This window comes from Clarias gariepinus, chromosome 3 (genome assembly GCF_024256425.1).
Source record: "Clarias gariepinus isolate MV-2021 ecotype Netherlands chromosome 3, CGAR_prim_01v2, whole genome shotgun sequence".
In the NCBI taxonomy this organism is placed as follows: Eukaryota; Metazoa; Chordata; class Actinopteri; order Siluriformes; family Clariidae; genus Clarias; species Clarias gariepinus.
Window position 1 is genome coordinate 13,409,568 of NC_071102.1, and position 21,963 is coordinate 13,431,530.

At 37.5% G+C, this 21,963-nt stretch overlaps 1 protein-coding gene across 1 annotated transcript in view; it reads right to left on the reverse strand.

Annotated features, from left to right (window-relative positions):
* Positions 1-21,963, reverse strand: part of acsf3 (acyl-CoA synthetase family member 3) — a 57,427-nt gene that overhangs the window by 25,909 nt on the left and 9,555 nt on the right. Inside the window, exons 4-7 of the mRNA XM_053493325.1 lie at positions 17,790-17,944; positions 12,900-13,045; positions 3,246-3,343; positions 2,988-3,114 (exon numbers count right to left, since the gene is read on the reverse strand). Of these exons, the coding sequence (XP_053349300.1) occupies positions 2,988-3,114; positions 3,246-3,343; positions 12,900-13,045; positions 17,790-17,944 (526 nt within the window). The remainder of the gene's footprint in view (positions 1-2,987; positions 3,115-3,245; positions 3,344-12,899; positions 13,046-17,789; positions 17,945-21,963) is intronic.

Consider the following 21,963-nt stretch of genomic DNA (forward strand, 5'->3'; position numbering starts at 1 on the left):
TTTTTTGCGTTTAAACAAACCTTCAGCGTGGTCCACCGAATGGTGCAGCGGTCACACCATCCACAGATTGCGAGTTCAAATCCCGTACGATGCTGTCGCTTCCCGCAGCTGGGAGCTCAGAGACAGCTGATTGGTCGAGCTCTCTGGGAGGGGAGGGATAGAAGGCACTCGATCGCTCTCAAATCAGTCGCGGCTCTAGTCACTCATGGGTGTCTGTGAGCTCACGCAAACGGAAGGAGTGGATAGCACTGTCCTCCGAGTATGTTATGCTGTTCTTTTAGCAGTTCTACAAGATGCCACGCGTCAGCTGGTATCACGTGGCTCAAAGGAAACTTCTTTCCCGTCTTCGCCCTTCTTGGCTGGTAGTTAAAGCCTTGACTGGGAGGGGAGTGCCCTAATGTGTTAGAATTGGCTACGACTTAATTAGGGATATAAAAAATTATTTTAAAAATGAATAAAAATTTTTTTTTAATAATCTTACATCTTTATACTTTATATTGACTATAAGCATGTTTCTTCATTGTGTTCAAATAACACTAACTATTTATTCCCCCTATATTAGCCTACTGAGGAAGTGGGTTTGGAAAATATTTGCAATTCTGACTTCTGTTTTTGATGACTGAACAAATCAGACCAGTTATTGAAAGCAGACGCAGATAACTGGAACCCACGTAATATATCCAAGTAATACACATGAAGACAGTCTGTAATATTAGTTATTTCTCTTAATAGACTTAATGATCACCCTGGAATCAGCAGCTTTGACAGATACGACCGCTGAAAGATGGAACATTTTGCACCATTAAACACTTTGAGTCTGACCCGTATAGAGTCGGAGCACATGGAGCATGGAGTCACGAGAGCCTCACTGTTCACTTTCCTCATGGTTTTAAGATGTAAAAGCCTGAGTTTCGACTGGAGGATGGAACTAGTACTGTATGTGTGCACACACACACAGTCTGGAGGGAACTGATTGCACTGTGACTCATTACAGCGTGGCTGCGTGTAATGGAGTGTGACAGCAGCGCATACACACTGCGGCTCTGTCCTCACAGCCCCTCAGCCAATTACACACACACACACACACACACACACACACACACCTAAAACCACACACCCCTCTTCACTGCCTCTCTCTCACTCTCTCTCTCTCTTACGCCTCTATATCATATTACAGCCGAATGCAAAATTATTGGCACCATTCAAAAATAACAGCTAGACATCATTGTACTGTATACGCTAGACGTTGCACACGAATTGCAACTTTTCCACCCAGACAGCGAGGAGATTACTTCCCTTTCATAAAACCAAATAATTCTTACACAAGTATTTATATATATATATATATATATATATATATATATATATACAGACGCAAGTAGTAATGGCCAGAAGTTTTCTTTTTTCTCTTTTTTTTGTCTCTCCAGAACTTAACTCATGCCTTTGTTCAAATATTACCCACAAGTATAAAACTCTGTCGCCTCATCATCAAACAAAAAAAAACACAATACAAAGACCTTTCATCACAACAGACAGATGGTTGTTGACCTACATAAATGAGGTAATAGATATAAAAAAAAATACTTAGGCTTTTTAAATTACCGTTAATTACAATTAGGGCCATAACAAAGGCTTTAAAAGTCTGGACTGTAAAAACGATTCATGAGCACAAAGCAGCCGCTCACACTGATGGTATGAAATGGTGGGGAAGACAAAGGAAAATACTTTAGCTTAAAATGATGAGATGAGGACATAGTTGCATTTGGTGCAGTAAAGCATAAATCATGAGTATAATACATGCAAAAATGGTATACCGGAAAAAAGTAATAATAATAATTGAAATGTCTTTGTATTTTTTTCTGCTAGAAGCTCGACTTTGAAGAATGTGCATGCTCTCATTTGTACAAACCTATAGGTTTAACATATAGCTAAAAATCTTATCAGTAACTATCTATTGACTTCTTAATCTCTTCCTATTCTTACCTACTTGATTCCCAAGTTTTAAAGCTATACATACTCTACATCCCATAACCCCAAACCTAGCCCTAGCCCCTGAGCATATACATAATGTACAGTACTTTGAGCCCCCCCTCATTAATTCATATTAAAATAAATTAAAGAAACTAATGTTTTACTGTAACTGTCTCCAAAATGTTTAAAGATGCAATATAAAAATTGGCAGTTTATTTAACAACCTCAGCAGCAACCTCATTTCCCCTCTCGTCTGTTCCAACCACTCAGCATACTTTACCAGTGTACCGATCATCCGCCATCATCTGCACCTTTCTCACTGGGTCATGCCTCAAGTTAGATGATGTTTATCGCTTGAATGACTCATAGGTGACTGTGTGACTTAAATAAAAAACATCCCTCTGAAACTGGTCAGGTACAGGATTAGACTGAAAATAAGAGCCAAGCCCGAAGAACTATTCCACAATACAAGAAAGTCCGGCTATTTGAAAGAAAAATCTGAATCGGCATTAAAAGTCTTCCACAAACAAAACCAACAGTCTCCCAAAATGACTTGCATGATTATCTGTTTAAATTATAGGCTTGAAACTTATACACATTCCAGTTTCTGTAACCCTGACCCCAGGTTAAGCACGTAATCCTATAGATTTTAATAAATAGAAAATTTGTCAAAAAGTATTCTTCCAGGAAAACCAATAAAAAATTTTTTTTGTGTTTGTGAGATGTACGTTATGTTGTTTGTGTAAACCTAATGCTAACCCCAATCTCCAAATATAGGAATGTCATGTGCAAAACTGGTTAAAAATGGGGTGAAAAAACAAACAAACAAACAAAAAAAAAAAAAACACAGAGGGGGTGCCAATAATTCTGAATCTGTCTACGATTGGGAACACATTTATATGTCAGCAGACTGATATGGTTTCCTCACTTGTTCACATGATCTGTGTGTGTGCGTGTGTGTGTGTATGTGTGTGTGTGTGTGTGTGTGTGTGTGTGTGTGTGTGTAGAGCAGGTACCAGTTTTAAACCAGCCATCTTCTGTAAAGCTGTCTCTGGTCTCCTGTGGTTTATTCCAGTATTCCTGAAAAACAGATGAGCCTCGAACCTGGAGCTCACCCTCCCGCCCCTCCAGCCCAGGTTTTACCTGTGCACGCACGCACGCACACGCACACACACGTACACACACACACACACACATGCACACAGAGTCATACCAGTGAAGTGTGTGTGTATAGATTGTGAATTGCATGATGGGAAAAGGATTTAATGAAGTACCCGTGTGTGCTTGCTGTTGCCCTCGGCGATAGTGGTGTTGCTTGTGTTTGTCATGACGATTCGCACTTCAACACCCGGGAGTGGAACTCCGACTGCACCTGAAAACAAACACACACACACACACACACTTACTACAAAAAAGAGATGCAACATAAGATAAATACATTATTCTGATTAAACAGATAATGTGTTTTAAACACATACAAACTGGGTGTGTACCTTTTTTTTATATATATATATATAGAAAGTGTGCCAGAAGGTTCATGAGACGTCTGCGTGAAACTACATTTTGTAGCACTATGGAAGCATCATCAGTTTTTAAGTAGCTTGCAAAGACAATAATAAAATACAAAAAAAAAAAACTTTAAGTAAACGGAGACGCATTAATAAACTTTTCATTGTTTCCTCTTATTGTGCGTAACATATTTTTATATACTATACAGCAGTTATTTTTTTCCTATTAGCCGGAGACGGAGCACAGTTGATGCAAGATCACTATTTACCTGAGTAAAAGAAACCTGAAGCATGTGATTTATATTTTATTTGATTATTTAAAATCAGCGGGAAAAAAACTGAGCCACTGGAGCTGGATATCCAGGACACTTAGAGACAGACCACTGACAGGACGTTGCTTTATTTGAAGATACAGTATATATTCAACTTGTATTATGCAATGCCGTGAAAAAGTATTCGCACCATCCTGATGTTTAGCATACTTGTGACACTTAAATGATTTCGATCATCCAGAAAGTTTACTATTACGTGAAGATAACCCAAGTATATACAAAATGTTGTTTTCAAATGATGATTTAATTTATTAACTGGTCGTCCCACAGGTGCAATCAAGCTTTTGGGATAACTGGCAATGAGTCTTTCACATCGCTGAAGAGGAGTTTTGGCCCACTCTTCTTTGCAGAATTGTTTTATTTCAGCCACATTGGAGGATTTTCACTTTGGACGGTCTGTTTAAGGTCGTGCCACAGCATCCCAACTTTCCTGGACTTTGACTAGGCCAAGCCAAAACCTTCATTTTTGTTTTGAGCCCTTCAGAGGTGGACTAACTAGTTTTACACAATTGTACTGGTGTATAACCCAAGTACGCTTGAGCTCGAGGTCACAAACTGATGGCCAGATATTCTCCTTTAGGATTTTCTGGAATTCATGGTTCCATCAATTACCTGATAATGGATGATTAAATTCAATTTAATTTAAGTAATGGGCAGTGAAATTTAACACTATTAAAATATGTCGTTAATTAAAACATGTTGTGTAACATACAAATAAAAAAGTCTTTTTAATATGCAAACTTTCAGGAAGATTTCTAAAGCTTGCATATTTAGTCACATGATTACAGATCTTTATATTATTTAATAAAGAGACATCGCTGGCACAGAGAGAAAAAAAAAAGACGCAAGCAAACAAGAACAAATTCAACAAAGGCGATATGTAAAGTAAAGCACCAAACCCTTTTTAATTAGAATTCACAGAGAACGGCGGTTTGAAAAATGGCGATCATGTGATTTTTTGCACACATCGCATAAATTTGCATGAATTATTCTTGGGCAATCTGTCTTGTTTTGTACACTGTATTTATTTCGCACCTTTACAGCCCTTATACACTGACTAGGAAGAAGAAACAGTCATATACTTTACCATTAAATTCAGTCACCTTTAACTTTGATTACAGCACACAATGTGGTGAAAATGACTTCTCATGCTCACAGAACCACTTTTTTCACAATTTGAGCCCTCTGCCATCAGGGAAGAAACACCCCATAGATGTGATAATATGGTCATTCGGTACATTCAGGTCGTTAGCTGACTTCATTTTATTGCCACATAACGTTGCTGACAAAGTTGACAGTTCAGCCCTATAAGTACAGGTTTTGATAACAAATTCAAGAATTTGTAACCCAGTTCCAGTCATTTCAAATCGTATTAGTTGCTTTCTTTGCTTCATGCAGCTCAATAATTTGATCTTTCTGAAACGGTGACTTTTTTGTCCCTTTGACTCATACGTTGTTCAGCTGGTTCTATTGACTGGATACTTCATTATTTACATCTAGGCATTTGGCAGATTCCCTTATCCAGAGCGACTTATATTTTTATCTCATTATACATCTGAGCAGTTGAGGATTAAGGCCCTTGCTTAGGATCCAACAGATACAACTTGGTGGTTGTGGGGTTTAAACCTCGGACCTTCCAAACCATGCCTTAACCACTAAACTACTCCTGACCGGTTTAGGTTTTATTTTATCTCTGTGGAGGGAATTAATAGGAACAATACTTCTAAAGAGAGTCAAGTGAAAGAGTCAGTAGTCACTAATTATTATGGATTCAGATTCCTAGTCATGGCCATGAATGTGTCCTGGGGGACTAGTTAAATCTTTAAGAAACAATTCAGTGAGAATCATGATTGCAACTTTAATGCATAAACATTAAAGAGTGCACTTGTGTCAGGCTGAAACCACAGCACATCATAGTTTAATGCCCCCAATTATCAGTGTTCAAGCTGATTACTTCTAAACTAAAAAAAGTACCCTAATGCTTACTGATTTTCCTTTAAAACTCATGTTATCTACATCTAATAAATAAATATAGTACTCTGCCTCTCTCATTTCTTTATATTTTGTTTCCGAAGAGCCAGATATTCTTGTATTTTTAATGTTGTCTTGAGGAATACCTTTTTTGGCTCTCATTTTCATTCTAGTCCCTAAGCAGTTACAGAAGAATGTGCCAATATAAAATCAAATGTTTGAATCTTTCTGCATTGCAATTTGATCTGTATTGAAAAAATCCTTACAGCATTTACAATGTTACAATGTTGGCACTGCAATTTATTGTGGCTGTATGTTTGAAATGGAAATGTTATTCAAGCAAGGGTTAAAAATACCGCATTCATTATTTTTCACCATCACAAATTCAGATAATAAAATTCGGATCGGCATTTACATACAGGATATCGCTGGAAAAGTAATAGATTTCACATTGCTGCAGTCTGCGCTGCAGTTTATTTTAAAGCGTGTCCTTACTGTGCAGTCTACTTATCAACTACCTGCAGATCAGAATACAGCATATTTCTGATCATTCCAGTAATTAATAAACTGGTGATGCTGAATGCTGAGTGCTTGAAACAGACGAGAGGGGAAATGAGGTTGCTGCTGACGTGGTTACATAAACAACCAATTTATAAATTGTATCTTTAAACACTTTTCAGCCTGTCACAGGAAATCATTTGTTCCCATTTTTTTCATTTAAACTACATTATTGAATTTAATATGAAGAAATCGAGACTTTTTGCACAGTACTGTATGTAAAATTAATCAGTGATCTATTTCATGAGGCAGATTTATTAAAGTGAGCTCCTGCAGCTTCTGATACAGTAACTCTCCCTCTAATCATCTTTCATGCAACAAAGTTCCTTTCTCTCGGTCTCTCTCTCTCTCTCTTTCTCTCTCCCGCACATGTAGGGATGATGTGTTGTTTTTGGGATCATGGCTGACGTGTCCTCATCCTCAGAGTCTCGGCTGCGACAAGGGAATAAAAGCCCGTTCTCTCTTCTCAATCATCCAGTTTCCAGAATCCCTTTAGAGCTGCACTAAAGCAATCTTACACCCTCACTTCTTTCCCAGACGGTGTTACATTTAATGCACGCTGTTCTTCGAGCGAAGATCTACAGAAAACCCTAACGCACAGAAATCCGGAAAAAGATGCCTGTAATACGGTTTGTTTTGGGTGCCGTTAAAATGTTTGTTTTTTATTTAATTAAGAGTTCATTTTTAAAGTCTTTACATGGGTATGATGCAATAAAAAACAATCCCATTGTATAATATCTAGTTAAAGATCTTAAATATTATCAGGATCATGATATAGTTGCATAATAATCAACAGCAGTAATCTGGTCTCTCTTTTCTCTCTCTCAAAGTTATTAAGACAGAGATGCGGCTTGTCACATTTCTCACAAATCACAAAGGGCAAGTAAGACATCAAATCTGGGGTGTGTGAGAAAGTGGGAATAAAGAAAAAGAGTGAAAGAGATTTGAAAAAGGTGCACTCTCAGTATTTGAAACCGTGTTTTTTTAAAAAAAGGTTCGATATAACATTAATGCACAAGGTTTTAAAGCAAGCTGATTATTCAGCATTTTAAATATTGGTATCTGTAGCCATTTTTATAACCAGCTCTTAATAAAACCAGATTCTCTACAAGACATCCTGTATGCACTGAGAGTTCATGTGTATATATATATATATATATATATATATATATAAAATCATATTAATACATGTTAAACACCAGTCAATGGTTCTGCTATGATCACAATTTATGTTATTGATGTATATGTGTTACATTCCTCGCTCAAAGACAGCATCATGTTTTACAAAATGTTGCACGTCTGAATTACGGGATTGCCTTTATCTCGGAAGACCACGTGCAATAATTCTGTAAAGACTTATATAAAGTTGTTATGCTATCCTAAAATGGAATAGACTTTATCTCAGGAGAGCAGTTGCAGCGCAGAAATGAAACACCGGAAGGGAGAACAAATTTCGCCAAGTATAAATGTGTCCCGAAACGGTTAAAGAAGCAGAGCTTACAAGACAAGTCCTCTATCCATCTAACTGCCTATATATCCATATTTCTAGATGGATAGATAGTACCAGTCGAAAGGTTGGACACACGTTCTTAGTCAATTTAGTCAAATTAGTTTCTTTCTTTATTTTTATTGTTTGCAACGTTTTATGTTTTGATGACAGCTTTGCACACTTTTGCCATTCTCTCAGTCAGCCGCATGACCTGGAATGGTTTACCAACTATTTTAATGTAGGTCCCAGAGATCTTGAGAAGTTGATGGCTGCTTGTCACATCCCAACCCATCTTAAATGGATTTATATTGGGTAATTGTAAAGCCATGTAATGTAGCACTCCATCACACTCCTTCTTGGACAAATAGCTCTTACATAACCTAGATGTATGTTTGGGGTCCATGTCCTGTTGGAAAACAAATGCTGGTCCCATTAAGTGCAAACCAAATCTGAAAGCATCCAATGTCCCTGCAAAATGATGTGGTAGCGATGCTGGTTAAGTGTGTCTTTAATATTGACTAAGTCACCAACAGTGTCACCAGCAAAGCACCCACACAGCATCACATCTTTTCCTCCATGCTTTACAATGGGAACAGACGTCTGTTCATCCTCTTTATGTCTAATAAAGACATGGTGGTTAGGAAAAAAAATCTCATCACCCCCCGAAGGACAGTTTTCCACTGATCGGATCTGAATTCCTTGTGTTTCTTGGCCCAAAAAGGTCTCTTCTGCATGTTATTCTTCTGAAGTAATGGCTACTTTGCCGCAATTCAAGCATGAGGACCTGACTCTTGCCTCTAGAACTCTTAGAAGTGTTTATGTGGGCTTTATCTGAGGTGCTGTAAATCTATGGTTTCTGAGGCTGGGCATTCTAATAAACTTATCCTCTGCAGCAGAGATAGCTCTTGGCCTTCTTTTCCTGGGAAGGTCCTCATGAAATCCAGTTTCATTATAGCGTCTAATGGTTTTGGTGGAGGACACATTCAAAGTTCTTGCGAATTGTAATAGCAATAACAGGGCTATTGATGTCCAGGTGACTACCTTGTCAATCTAAAGACAGCATGTCATGAGTGTGCCAATATAAATATAGGTACTTTGGACAATCTAAAATATATTCTGGGTTAATTTATAGTTTAGATGTTTTTAATATTAATGTACAGTGTTGAAAATAATAAAAATAAAGAAGAGAGAAAAAGAGAGAAAGAAAGCGCAGGTGCCAGCAAAACATCACGTACACATTATATATATCATTATATGTCATTGTCCTGCTGCAGCACCCAAGATCGCTTCAGCTTGAGTTGACGAACAGATGGCCGGACATTCTCCCCCAGGATTTTTTGGTAGACAGTAGACCATCACACCAAACAACCCCAGACCATCACACTACCACCACCATATTTTACTGTTGGTATGATGTTCTTTTTCTGAAATGCTGTGTTACTTTTACGCCAGATGTAACGGGACACGCACCTTCCAAATAGTTCAACTTTTGTCTCGTCGGTCCACAAGATATTTTCCCAAAAGTCTTGGCAATCATTGAGATGTTTTTTTAGCAAAATTGACACAAGCCTTGATGTTCTTTTTGCTTAAAAGTGGTTTGCGCCTTGGAAATCTGCCATGCAGGCCGTTTTTGCCCTGTCTCTTTCTTATGGTGGAGTCGTGAACACTGACCTTAATTCAGGCAAGTGAGGCCTGCAGTTCTTTAGATGTTGTCCTGGGGTCTTTTGTGGCCTCTCGGATGAGTTGTCTCTGCGCTCTTGGGGTAATTTTGGCCGGCCGGCCACTCCTGGGAAGGTTCACCACTGTTCCATGTTTTTGCCATTTGTGGATAATGGCTCTCACTGTGGTTTGCTGGAGTCCCAAAGCTTTAGAAATGGCTTTATAACCTTTACCAGACTGATTGATCTCAATTACTTTTGTTCTCATTTGTTCCTGAATTTCTTTGGATCTTGGCATGATGTCTAGCTTTTGAGGTGCTTTTGGTCTACTTCTCTGTGTCAGGTAGCTCCTATTTAAGTGATTTCTTGATTGAAACAGGTGTGGCAGTAATCAGGCCTGGGGGTGACTACAGAAATTGAACTCAGGTGTGATAAACCACAGTTAAGTTATTTTTTAACAAGGGGGGCAATCACTTTTTCACACAGGGCCATGTAGATTTGGAGGTTTTTTTTTTCCCTTAATAACGTAAACCTTCATTTAAAAACTGCATTTTGTGTTCAGTTATGTTATCTTTGACTAATAGTTAACGGTTTTTGATGAGCAGAAACATTTGAGTGTGACAAACATGCAAAAGAATAAGAAATCAGAAAGGGGGCAAATAGTTTTTCACACCACTATGAGTATATATATATTGTTGTTTTTTTTAGACCATCTTGTATTGTCTACAAAACCTAAATTCTAAAGAGAGTTCAACAATTTCCTAGAGTTGGTGAGTGTTAGAATTGCAATATGTGACGAAAATGTATGGAGACTGTAATATATAACAAAATGGGCATCACATTATCATATCTCACGTCCTGTGTCTATATAGCATGAGTATAGGCATGTCTGTGTGTGTGCGGTTGTGTGAGTGTGAGTGTGTAGGGCTCGGAGTAAAACAGGTCATGTTTTATTCAAAGCCCCTCATACACTCCTGCAGTCAGAGATGCCCATGGGGTGTAATGGGGAGGGAGGGAGGGAGGGAGTGAGAGCGAAAGAGATTGAGAGAGTCAGAGATGGAGAAAACGAAACAAGGAATAAACCAAGGTCGGTTTAAAAACTCGTCGAAAAATTTAAAACAAATTCCTGCTAAAATCCATATTGAAAGTGCAGCGACTGTAGAATTGGCTTAAATTCTTGTGATTTTAAGACCATAATTGCAACAAACCATTTTTTGCACTCATGTTTAAACTATAATAAATAAATTATAATCAGTTATACTTTTTGACTTACTGAATAAGATAATAGTTATAGAGAAAATTATTAGTACAAATGGAATAAACAACTAATACTACACACTTTTATTTTTTTATCTGGATTTGAAGTCACCCATACAGCTAGCATTTCTATTATATTTATTTTTGTATACTACTTTAGAATCTTGCTGCATTAAAGTGAACCTTAAACTTAAGTGAATCTGAGCATACTGATTGGGGCGTGTTATAGCTTAAAATGTTTATTTAAAAACTCTTCTCTACTTTAAATCTAATAGCAGCAACAATTATTGAGAAATCTGGAGAGCCTAGAATAGAACCTAGAAGGACACCTTACTGTCGCCTGTGTGAAAAAGAATAGCTTGAAGGAGAAACAAGTTTCCTCGATAAGCCAGGAGAAAAAAAAAATTAACATGGCCTGAATCTATTACATTATTAAAATGAAACAAAATAACTACTGATTAATTAGAGACTAATTTACCCCAAATCAATAGTAAGTTAAACGAAACAAAAAATGGTATATTTATCGTATCAATAGTAACTTTTTTTTTTAGATATTTGTAGACTACAACTTTACTTAAAAAGAGAAAATCGTTTGAGTGTAGTAATGTTATTTTTTTATTAGCAAGAGAAAAGAATCTGTCATGTAGTTCTTACTGATATTTTTTCAACCTAATTAATACTAAGACACCAGCAGCAGCAGTATAACGTACCCGATCAGCGTTTTGCAAACAAACACGGCTACGCTTTAACATCACCAACGACAGCCGCCACTTTAAAGTAAAATAAAAAAAAAACAAAAACAAAGCTAGCTAGATTCCACACAACCCACTTAACCGCTTTGATAGCGTCGAGTGCAGAACAAGCAGAAGCAGCCAATTCCGTCTTGATCTACATCAGAGAGAAAAAGAGACCTCTAGTATCCAAGAAGCCTTTGGGAAGCACTCGGTTTCTTTCGGCTGTCATGCCATTGTCAGCGTTACGCATTTTTCAAAAGGACAGCGCGTCTCATTTGTTTGGTACCAAAAGACCCGAGTAAGTCAGACAAAGAACGCTGAAACGGGAGCCTGACGCACGACAGTGCAGCGCAGCATACAATCAATCCTGGAGGAATTACTGTTATTTGTAGACTGCACTTGTCAAAAATATAGTAGGAGAAACAAAAAAGATCTCAAGCTAACAAAAAAAAAGTGTCAGGTATAAAACTAAGAGTTAATAATAGAGTTATTGTAAGAGTTCAGAGAGTTATTGTTGTACATTAGGACAGAGTCTATCAATTAGACAAACAAGACGAAAATGAAATGATCATTAAATCACCACAGAGTAGCTTGAGTCTGTAGATTTGTTCTGGAGTTACACAGCTAACACAGCGAACAAATAAATAAAGCTAATTAATTTACACGGATAAACACCAAATTGTGCAATAACGATCACAACTCTTATTAATTAAAGTAATCTAATTAAAACTCAATTATATTGTATTTATATATATATATATATATATATATATATATATATATATATATTTATATATATATATATATATATATATATATATATATATATATATATATATATATAAAGATATATCTGCCAGTTCTAAGCAATATACAGTATATATATATGTACAGTATATAGTTTGAGTTACCCATGTTATGCGTGGGATTCAACTCTTTTTCTACATGTAAGCTACAGTTACCTTATATCTTCATTTTAAAAGCAATCACTAATAGAGTTCTGAATTGTAGGTTTTAAAAGCAATCACTAATAGAGTTCTGAATTGTAGGTTCAATTCTAGATTCAAATCAATAAGATTTTCGATTAAATAAGATAAAAATTAAATGCTGTGTAACTTGTTTGACTTGGTGATTGTTTAAATGTTGTATTTCATTACAAGGTGACAATCTTTAGCTCCAGGCACCTGTACAGTACGACGGTAATTCACCAAAGGAGAGGCAAAATACAAGTATTTGCAGAATATGTATGCGCCAAATCTGTGCTATATTTTAAGAATTTCATCAACTTAAGACCATTTAACGGTTGTAACTTCATCTAAATAGTTTAACAAGAGTGAACCTATTCTGAATTCAAAATTGACCATCTAAATATAATCTGTGTACATTTCAATCTCAGCCACAGTGTTACGTGTTGTAATTACCAGGGACTCGCAGTCCGTTCAGCGGGTTGGACAGCGCCATGCCGATCTCGGTCATACCGTAACGCTCCAGAAGTACATGACCTGTGATCTCTTTCCAACGCTCCAGAACCGGTTGGGGGAGTGCAGCTGAACCCGACACCATCAAGCTGCAATAAGATTAAACAGAAATGAGCTTTAAACACCACTAACGCAAAGTAAAATACAGTGGGTTTATTATCCTTCAGGAATTCAAGCTTTATAGGCTATTGTACTATTTAGTGTAATATGAGGAAGTTCAGCATATCGGTAGCTCACTGGTTATCCAAGCGGAGTGAGTCATTAGGTAAGGAATAAACAACTTTAATTATCTACAATCATCAGCTGTTTGTTTAGTTTTATTATTAATAATTATTTACACAAAGCCAATGCAGGGCAAATGCCAAAGATAGTTAATGCTGGCCATGATAGAAATGTATTACAGAAACAAGTGGACCACAGCATGCTGTGTATGGGGCTAAGCAGGCAAAAAGCCCAAGGTTGTTGATCTGGCTTCCAAATTCCCCAAATCTCAATCTGATTGAAAATGCAAGGAAGGTTGCTGGACAAACAAGTCCGATCCATGGAGGCCTCATTCCGTAACCCACAGCACCCAAAGGATCTGCTGCTAACACCCTGTTGCCAGAGACCACAGCACACCCCCAGATGTCATGCCCCAACAGAATTTAAGGGGCTTAATATTTTGAGTTTTAAGTTTATGGCTGATCGGTGTGTAAACTCTTATATTAAAATCTGAAAAACACATAGTGTGCAAACCTGGTTCAAACCTGGTCTCCTTACTAAATACTAAAAAATTTTTTTTAACAGCAATACATTTTTATTATTATGCTTCGATTCAGCGGAGTAACTAAAGTCATGTTAAAAAATTAGTACTCCCTCAATTGATTCTGTATTTTTAATGTATAAAAACAATAAAACAAATCATCCAATCATAGTTAGTCATAGTATAAGGCAATGATCTTTTTCTGATGCTCCGGAACGGGTTGAGGGAGAGCAGCTGAACCCGACACCATCAAGCTGCAATAAAAATGAAAAGAAACGAGCTTTTAACACAACTAACGTAGAGTACAGTGAAACAGCTTCAGGTGGGTTTATTATCTTTCAAAAATTGAAGCTTTAAAGTGTATTGTACTGTTTAGTGTATTGTAGAAGGTACAGCATATCAGTATGCTGGCTATCCTAACTATAAAGAAATATTAGTGAGACTAACAAAAAATTGTGAGACAACTAAAAACAAGTACTTTTTGCCAAGAAGAAAAGACATAAGCAAAGGTCTTAGAAACACAGGGTTACAAAACCATATCCAAACAACTGACCAGGAGTGGACATCCCAGCACTTTCTCCTCAAGGTCGGACTGTACAATGCTCAGGGAAATGCAAAAAAACAACAAAAAACAAAACAAAAACACAAGAAATTACATCTTAGACCCTAGCGATCATGTATAAGTCCATGACAGCACAGTTAGATTTTTATTATAGATTTAAAAGAGAAGGTACTAACTTTTGAACATCACTGTATACTGTTGGATTCATATGAGTATCATACATGTTTTAATTAGTACTTTAGAATTGGAAGAATTAGTACTGGAGTTATTACTATGGAAGCAATAACTTTTTGTTAAATAATGATTTACATTGGTGCTGGAACAACAGTCCGTAATGAATATCAAGCATTGAATTTCATGCAAATAAGTTATAAGACAGTAAAGCCACAAACATTCAGATAATCTATTGAGTAAACTCCTCGAACCAATCCTTCAGCACAAAATGGTTACTGTTTCTAAAATCTAATTGTGAATATCTTTTCCTGTGTTTTTTTTTCAATATTAATCAAATTAAAAACAAAAAAAAGCAATAATCTTGCTGGCTAGTGTGACAGTACGGTTGCAGCTGCACTGAGAACAAATCTTTAAACAAAATAATAATCAGTCTTACTGTTTGGCTGCATCATCAACTTTCTTATTGATTTTAGTCTTTGGTCCAAGAAAGCATTTTTTTTTCTTTTGGTGAGTAATCATTTCAGACTTTTAGTGTAATGAGAAATCAGATCTTTGATGGATATCAAATCTTGGAATAAAATGAGATGGAATAAAAATCATTACGCTTGTGTTCAGATCGAAGCTACTTGACCCACTGAGAGAGAGAGAGAGAGAGAGAGGGAGAGAGAGAGAGAGAGAGAGAGAGAGAGAGTTTACTATTGTGGTTAGATGATGGTTGGGAGCTGCTCTGTAAAAGCCAACCGCTTATGGCTTATTAATCATGATGAGATATGAATCATGACCGTTTACAGATCCTGGTCTAAGGGTCAAGACTAATGAGAACTTAATGTACAGTTAAAAAAAAAAAAAAAAAATATATATATATATATATATATATATATATATATATATATATATATATATATACACACATACTGCCTGTCTGCCTAATAAAAGCCACTGATTAAAAAGGTCAAAATAAAACCAGAAAAACAGCTGAAATTACTAGAAATGGGTTAAGAACTGGTCCAACACATTATTACAACCTGAAAAGATAGCACTGAGCCATCATCAGAAAGCATAAAAATCATGAATGACCTTGATCGGAGCTCACTTAAACGCTTGGTTAAGTTGCATTGTAAAAGATTTATAGCTATGTTTAATAGTGAAAGCTATGATGCAAATCGTGGCAAGGATTGGGACTAAACAGCTGTGTGTCCATAAAAAAAACTATTTATTAATAATAGGAAAAAAATGTTTAAGCATAAAGGTTGGACTTTGGTGCAATAGAACAAGGTCATGCGATGTGATGCTTCTAGATTGATCCTGGTCCAGAGTAATTGGTACGTCAGGGTAAGACGGGAAGCACATGAAGCATGCACCATCATCTATAGTGTCCACTGTACAAGCCTCTGAAGGCAGTGTTAAGATCTGGTGTTGTTTCACAGTTGGTCAGGTCTAGACTCGTTATGTGGCAATAAAATATGAGCAGATGACCTGAATGTACTGAATGACCAGGTTATCACATCTATGGAGTTTTTTCTCTCATGAATATGAAAAAGGTGGTTCATTTTCACACATTCAATTCAATTCACTCACTCATCGTCTATACCGCTTTATCCTGTTTTCAGGGTAGCGGGGACCTGGAGGCTATCCCAGGAGACTTAGGGCATGACTCAGGGTACACCCTGAACAGGGTGCCAATCCATCGCAGGGCACACACACATACACACTTACACCGTCATTCACACACTGTGGGCAGTTTGGGAACGCCAATTAGCCTAATCTACAAGTCTTTGGACGGTGGGAGGAAACCTGGAGTACCCAGAGGAAACCCACCAAGCACAGGGAAAATATGCAAATTCCATGCACACAGAGATGGGAATTGAACCCAGACCCTGCAGGTGCAAGGCGACAGTGCTAACCACTACATCACCGTGTCGCCCAATACAATTCAATTTAGTTTTATTTATAGTTCAGTCTTAACAATGGTCATTGTCGCAAAGCAGCTTTATGTAACAAAAAATATGGAAATAAACTTAAGATACTATGTAAAAAACATAATTATTAGATTGTCCCTTATAAGCAAGCAGAGGGCAGTAGTGGCATGGTAAACTCCCTGAGATGACAATAAGAGGAACCAGACCTCATGTGGGTGATAGAAGATCACATCCCCCCCCACACACACACCATGCATCATAATGGCGATCAAAGGAAAAAATACTGTCCCTTTTTTTTTTTATCAAGCAGAATATAACACCACTGTCGTTTTCTGGCTGATTATCACTAAAACAAAAAATGCATTTTTCAAAAAAGTGTTTAAAAGAAGGAAATGCCTCAAAGTAGTCGTTTCCCCCCAAAGGGGCTAGGGCTTTCCAAAAGTTAATATATTCCCTTACTATATGTGTTACTGTTATCCTATTATCCTAGATCAGTGTTTCCTATACAGTATATACAATAGGTTATACTTTGGCAGTGTACTGTAGCTTAGGGTTTAGGGGGCAGAGCAGCAATATCATAAAGTGACACAAGAAGTGTACGGAGCTGGTAAAGATAAATGTAATACAAATCAATATCAATTTCCTGAGCGCTTTCATCCGGATCAGGCTGTTTATAACTGAGGCGGGCTCAAACAGTCGATAGTGATGTACAGTAATTACTGATAAATATGGCGTTTGCATGATAGGCAGGATTTTTCTGAAGGAACATACAGTTACTGTAAACTGAGAATTATTATTTTTACATAAGTCTGAAACAGTAATTTATTAATAATAGTAATAATAATATTTTAATATAAAAAAAAATTCTGTCAAACTATAGTTGCTTCATCATTTATTTACATAGCAAAACCTTATGTCATGTAACTGCTGTTCATCCTGTTTAAAGACACTAACATGCGGATCATACAATGTAAATATTTCGGCTCTGCACTATACAAACACTAACAGGACAAAAACCAAACAAGGCTGATCTACCATTTTAAAGGTAGTATAAATGTAATGTAAAATTACCCCCCCCCCCCCCCAAAACACACACACACACACACACACACATACACACACACACAAATTAACTCCACTTTCACACCAAATTAACCTGTATATTGATTTTGTTTTTCCCCCAAGCAGGCAAAGTTTCGGGGTTACATCCTGAACTGTTACAATAGTGTGTGTGTGTGTGTGTGTGTGTGTGTGTGTGTGTGTGTGTGTGTGTGTGTGTGAGAGAGAGAGAGAGAGTGTGTATATATGTGTGTGTGTGTGTGTATATATGTGTGTGTGTGTGTGTGTGTATATGTGTGTGTGTGTGTGTGTGTGTGTGTGTGTGTGTGTATATGTGTGTGTGTGTGTGTGTGTGTGTGTGTGTGTGTGTGTATTACCGGATCCTCTGTTTACACACAGCCCTGATGAAGTCCCATACATGTGGGTGTGTGAAATGCTGGTTGTAGTGTTGGATTAGTTTAGAGTAGATGGTGGGAACAGCCATGAACACTGTCACCATTGGAGACTGGGAACTCAGCAATCGCTCCCATACCTGAGAGAGAGAGGGAGAGAGAGAGAGAGAGAGAGAGAGAGGTCATATCCTGTATCATATACTGCACAGTACCAATTAAAGGCTTGGACACACCTTGTGTTTTTGGTGATTTATTTTCTACATTCAAGAAAAAAAACTGTAGATTTCCAAACTATGAAATAACACATTAGGTATTTAAGTAACAACCTTACTGTACTGGAATACTTCTTGCAAGAACAGTATTTTCAAGTGTAGTTGCGAAACCCATTAAGGACCAGGATGAAACTGGCTCTCATGAAAATCTTCCCAGGAAAGCAAGAACAAAATTGACCTCTTCTTTAGTGGAGAAGTTTATTTAGGGTTACCAGCCTCAGAAATCACCAATTAACACACATCACCTCAGATAAGAGCCGTTATAAAGGCTTTATAGAGCATAAGAGGCAGCCACGTCTCAATATCAACCGTTCAAAGAAGATATTATTGCAAAATTTGGATGCATTCGCCGCTGTTTTACAGTGTATAAAGAAATAAAAATCAGGAAAGAGCATGGAATTAGAAGTAGAAGCAAACTTTTGATTGGCAGTTGCAACCACAGTGAAGCATAGTGGCGGGAGCATTGAGTTATGTAAAACTTGTCAAGGCTGAGAGCAAAAACAGGTGACAGAAAAATAATAATAACAATTACAATAATAGTTGTCTATCTAACCCGGGAGAGCTTAAGCAACTGCTAAAAAGAACAGGCAAAAATTATCGAGACCCAGATCTTTATACGTGACTCACAATAATTTTCTATTTAAAATCCATCCTACTGGTTGTGCAAATTACACTATGCATTAGCGGTGCGACAGAGGTGCGACAGATGTGAGTTTATCATATATACAGTATTTTTTCAGTAACACCAACAAGGATGACTAAAACACCCAAGAAAAAGCTGAGCGCTCCAACGATCCATGTTGATGTAATCGCACCATGAAGACGGAAAGATGGAGACACGAAGCTGATCACATGATTTATCCTGTTGTCAGGAAGGATGGACTGAATGAACGGATGCGGTGTTGATATAACAATCTTGCTTAAAGTATAATAAGCATGAAATTTTATCATATAAGTAATGGATAACTGGTAACATGGATGCGTGTATAAATTCCATAAAACACACACACACACACACACAAGCTACAATCATTATAAACAGACACCAAATATGATCTGCATTCATATGTACTTTGTTCTTTCTCACACACACACGCACACACGCGCACACGCGCACACGCACACACACACACACACACACAGTTAGTCAGTCGCAGAGCGAGGCTGCACGGCTGGCTGCACCTCCACGCCGCTGTGGGAGAAAAGTGTGAATTAATTGAAGGTGAACGACAGATTCTCCTCCTCCATCTCCCCCAACCCCCCCAAGGAGGCTGCCTTCTTCCAGCCTTCCCTCCTCCTCACTCTCTCCATTTCATTATTTCCTGCTTCAATGCCTCCGCTCCCTTATCAGTCCCTCTGTCTCGCCCCCCCAGCCCCCCACACTCTCCACACTACCCATCCACCCCCTCTCCATACACAGCACACACACTTTTATTAGCTTTAACTCATTCCCAACTTCTTCTCTCCTCTCGTTTCACCTCGCCTTTGTCTCTCTCCATCCGTCTCCATTTCTCGGGGTTAATAGATTTCCTGATTGTCTACATTATTCATTAACATAACCGTGTCCATGCGAAACCTCCATAACCCTAAAAACTGACTTAAAAAAGTACTCTAATTATTTCAAGTTATACAGCAATTTTCAACATGCCAATTATCGGAAAGTCTACTGAAAAAGCGTTCCTTCTCACACCACCATACACAGAGTCAGCCAAAAAAAATTTATACACACTTCAGGAAAATTTTTAGAAATATATTATTTTTATATCATAAAAAATATTATATATTTCATTTTAAAAAACCTATCCAAATATTTTTAGATAATACACACACATATATAAATATACATATTTATGCATTTTTTTGGCTAACTCTGTGTGTGTGTGTGTGTGTGTGTTGAGAGTGAGGTCAATAAGTATTTGATCACCCTGTGATTTTCCAAGTTCTCTGACTTATAAATCATGGAGGGTCTACAATTTTCAGCATAGGTGCATTTCCACTGTGAGAGACAGAATCTAAAAAGAAAAATCTGGGAAAATCACATTGTATGATTTTTTAACAATTTATTTGTAAATTACTGTCACATAAGTATTTGATCAGTTGCTTATCACCCAGATTTCTGACCCTTAAAGACCAGTTATTTCGCTTTTAAATAGTCCAGCTACACTCTGCTCATGATTCTAAATTAGTACCTGTTTGAGGTCGTTAGCTGTCATAAAGACACCTGTGCACCCCACAATCAGCCAAAGTCTAAGTAGATACATGGGGTATCAATGATGCTAAGAATGGTGAAGAATCAGCCCAGAACTACACCGGAGGAGCTGGTCAATGCCGTGAAGAGAGCTGGGACCATCGTTTCCAAGGCTACCATCAGTAATACACTAAGACTTCATGGTTTAAAATCTTGCATACTGTAGCACAGAAGGTTTCCCTGCTTAAGTCAGCTCATGTGGGGGCCCGTCTGAAGTTTGCCAGGGACCATCTGGATGATCCAGAGGAGTCATGGGAGAAAGTCCTGTGGTCAGATGAGACCAAAGTAAAACTTTTTGGTCTTAACTCCATTCGCGGTGTTTGGAAGAAGGAGAATGATGAGTATCATCCCAATAATACCATACCTACAGTGAAGCATGGGGCTGGAAGCATCATGCTCTGGGGGTGTTTTTCTGCACAGGGGACAGGACGACTGCACTGCATTAAGGAGAGGATGAACAGGGCCATGTATTGTGACATATTGGGCAAAAACCTTCTTCCCTCAGTCAGAGCATTAAAGATGGGTCGTGGCTGGGTCTTCCAACATGACAATGACCCAAAGCACACAGCCAGGAAAACCAAGGAGTGGCTACATAAGAAGCATATGGACTATTTAAAAGCAAGATAACAGGTCTTTGAGGGTCAGAAATCTGGCTGAAAAGCAAGTAATCAAATACTTATTTGACACAGTAATTCACAAATAAATAGTTAAAAACTCATACAATGTGATTTTTCCTTTTTAGATTCTGACCCTCACAGTGGAAATGCACCTATGCTGAAAATTGTAGACCCCTCCATGATTTCTAAGTAAGAGAACTTGCAAAACCACAGGATGATCAAATACTTATTGACCTTGTCTTCCCTTGAATGCATTACTCCAGTTTAATATGGAATCTAAAGCTTTAGAACAGAAACGTGTTCGGTCTTAAAGGAATATCCCTTTTTTTTCCCAGCCTACTACTTCTGTAGCGAATCTTTGATCACCGCGAACAAGAATATCCCTTTACTAAAGGGAAAAAAAAGCAAACCAAAAGCCTGTTTATGTGACACTTATCACAATCTTGTTTCGGTGAAATGAGTTAAAAATGTATTCAATATTCATGTACTTTAAAGATGTATTCACTTTATACATTCAAGGATCACAACCAATTAATAATTTTTGAATGTATGGATTAAATGTATGGATGTATTAATGCATGGATTAAATGTTGTTGCTGTTAGTCCACTATTGTACTAATGTTAGTCCACTATTGATAGAACAAAAAAAGAAAAAAGAAAAAAAAAACAGTTAGTCACATGACTAGGGATCGTTAGAACAACTGAAAAAGAGTCAGGGTCAAAATGAAAGAGACGATTAACAGATAAACAAATTCTGCAAAGAAAATTTAATCTAATTAGAGTTTAAAAGAAGGTGATCATGTGATTTTTATGCACTGAAACATTCAGAAAATGGAACGCCTGATCCTTGGGAAAAAAAAAATCAACTGAGAACTTGCGGACGAGACGCATCAGTCTTTGGGAACTCCACACACAATCATTGCACATTAAAGAAACTCGGCTGGGAGTCACTGTCACACCCCCGTACAGTCCTGTCCTCGCTCAAAAACCATTTCAACATGTTTGGGCTGTTAATGGAGTTC